This window comes from Buceros rhinoceros, unplaced genomic scaffold (assembly GCF_000710305.1).
Source record: "Buceros rhinoceros silvestris isolate BGI_N320 unplaced genomic scaffold, ASM71030v1 scaffold21734, whole genome shotgun sequence".
Classification (NCBI taxonomy): Eukaryota; Metazoa; Chordata; class Aves; order Bucerotiformes; family Bucerotidae; genus Buceros; species Buceros rhinoceros.
This window is the reverse complement of record NW_010407944.1, coordinates 5,599-7,566: the sequence shown is the minus strand read 5'-3', so window position 1 is coordinate 7,566 and position 1,968 is coordinate 5,599. Positions and strand designations below refer to the sequence as shown.

General features: G+C 59.1%; 1 protein-coding gene across 1 annotated transcript in view; it reads right to left on the bottom strand.

Annotated features, from left to right (window-relative positions):
• Positions 1-1,712, bottom strand: part of NLRC3 (NLR family, CARD domain containing 3) — a gene marked incomplete at its 5' end in the record, with an annotated part of 10,510 nt that extends 8,798 nt beyond the window's left edge. Inside the window, 2 exons of the mRNA XM_010134707.1 lie at positions 1-422; positions 1,452-1,712. The exon at positions 1-422 is cut by the window's left edge and continues 1 nt beyond it. Coding sequence (XP_010133009.1) covers positions 1-422; positions 1,452-1,712 — 683 coding nt within the window. The remainder of the gene's footprint in view (positions 423-1,451) is intronic.
• Positions 1,713-1,968: the final 256 nt, after the last annotated feature.

Here is a 1,968-nt window from a genome sequence, read left to right as displayed (position 1 = left end):
GATGTGAGGGAATGCCGAGCAGATGAGCCTCTCGGCAGAGAGCTTCTCGTGGGTGTTGAGCTCCCGGAAGGTGAGGGGCAGCACAAAGATGAGGTCCCTGTTGATCTGCCCCTTTGCCCAGGTGTAGACAAACAGCTTCACCAGTGTGCTTTTGCCAATCCCGGCTACTCCAACGGTGACAGAGATCCGCGGTGGGATGCTGACCTTGGAAAGAGGCAGGAAGAGCTTCTCCAGAGGGATGCTCTTGGCTGCATTTCGTAGGCCTTTGGTGGCTTCAATCTGCAGGATGTCATGCTCCTGCTGCTGGATATCGGTCAAGCCTTCCACCAGCAGCAGGTTCGTGAGGCGCTGGAGGGGACCTGTCTCCAAGCCATTCCCATAGGAGCTTTGGAGGCTCTCCAGGTGCTTCTGCACCATGGGTTCTGCACAGACACAGATGAAACAGGGGTGAGGAGGAGGATGGTAACCACAAACGCGAACAAGAGACTCTGCCTCACTTTTATGCCCCGTGCAGGTGGAGGGGACACCGCAGAGAGCCCTTGCGTCTGGGCAGGAAGGGGTGTGCCAGGGCCTGGGGGCACTAATAGGCTTAAATGGCCCTGACCAGCCTCACCCAGTGGGCCAGGAGCCCATTTGAGCTCATCCCTGGGCCTTCAGCCCCTGCCTAAGCTATGTTGTAGAAGCACCTGACTACAGCACCATCGCACCTGTGCCTGTTATGGACTTTGTTGATCCGCACCTTGATCTTGGACCTCATCGCACTTGCCTGGTGACCACTGGGCTGTGTCTGAACCTGGCTGCCCTCGCTGGACCTAATCCTGACCTCTGAATTGACTTCCCGGCTTGACCTCAGCCCTGCCTCATTGCCATGCACTTGTCTGATGAGTTGGACTCTTGGCTGAACCTGGTGACCATCTCTGGACCTGTCCTGCTCACCTGGCTCAGGTACCACAGCCCCTGGTACAGCGTATTTAAACCTTCCAGCAAAGGCTGTACAAGCGGGGGATGGTGCTGCGAGAGATTCAGAGCAGACACCAGCCAAGGCTGGAGCCTTCCAACCACGAGGGAAACCAGGGAAACGTCTCCTGGCAAGAGGGTTGCAAGGAGAGCCTGAAGTTGGGGCAGCTACCAACAGATGGGGTCAGGGGTGCCCAGCCATCCTCCTCCTGCCATCCCCTGTTCCCAGCCCCACTGCTGGCAGTGGCTGCCCCACTGAGGGCATTGAGGGCAGCGAGGGACCTGGAAAAAGGTCCCTCAAACCTGGCAGAGAGACACCGGCTGTGTCCTTCCCCAGTGGAGACCCCGAGATGGCACCGTCGCTTGCATGGAGGCTCCCGTCAGAGCTGCCAACACTGCCCGGCTCTGTGCGCCTCTTGGGGTGCTCCAGCCAGCGCCCACAGCCAGGACGTGTGTGCAGACACCCCTCACTGGGTCCCAGGTGGGCTGCCTACCATAGACAGTGATGTGAAGGTAGAGCTGGGAGTTGGTGGTCTCGATGAAGGTCTGCAGGGACTGGGAGGCGTAGCTGCCCTTGCCAGACAGGACGTCCACCACCGCCCTCACCTGCTCGGGCAGGGAGCTCGCCTCCTGCACCTGGCTGGCCTCCTCTGCTGTGAGGAGGTCCAGCCTCCGCAGGTGGCAGATGATCTCCTCCAAGAACTGTGGTGAGATGCACCTCACCAGCTGCTTGCGGTAGCGATTGATCCAAGCCTCTGTGGGAGAGGAGAGCAGGAGAGTTGGGTCTTGAACAAGCCCTGGGCGCGTTGCTCAGGGGTGGTGGGGAAAGGCAGCAGTGGAGATGGACCAGATGGACCCCATCTGACTCTGAAGATAGCAGGGGGTCAATTCAAGTCCTCAAGAGGAACCTGCCAAAGGCCTCCTTGAGGAGGTGCCATCCCAAAGCTGGGGCAGGCTGCTTTGTTAGCAGCTGCTTGGTCAAGGCAGCAGCTATTGAAATCGGAGTGAAAG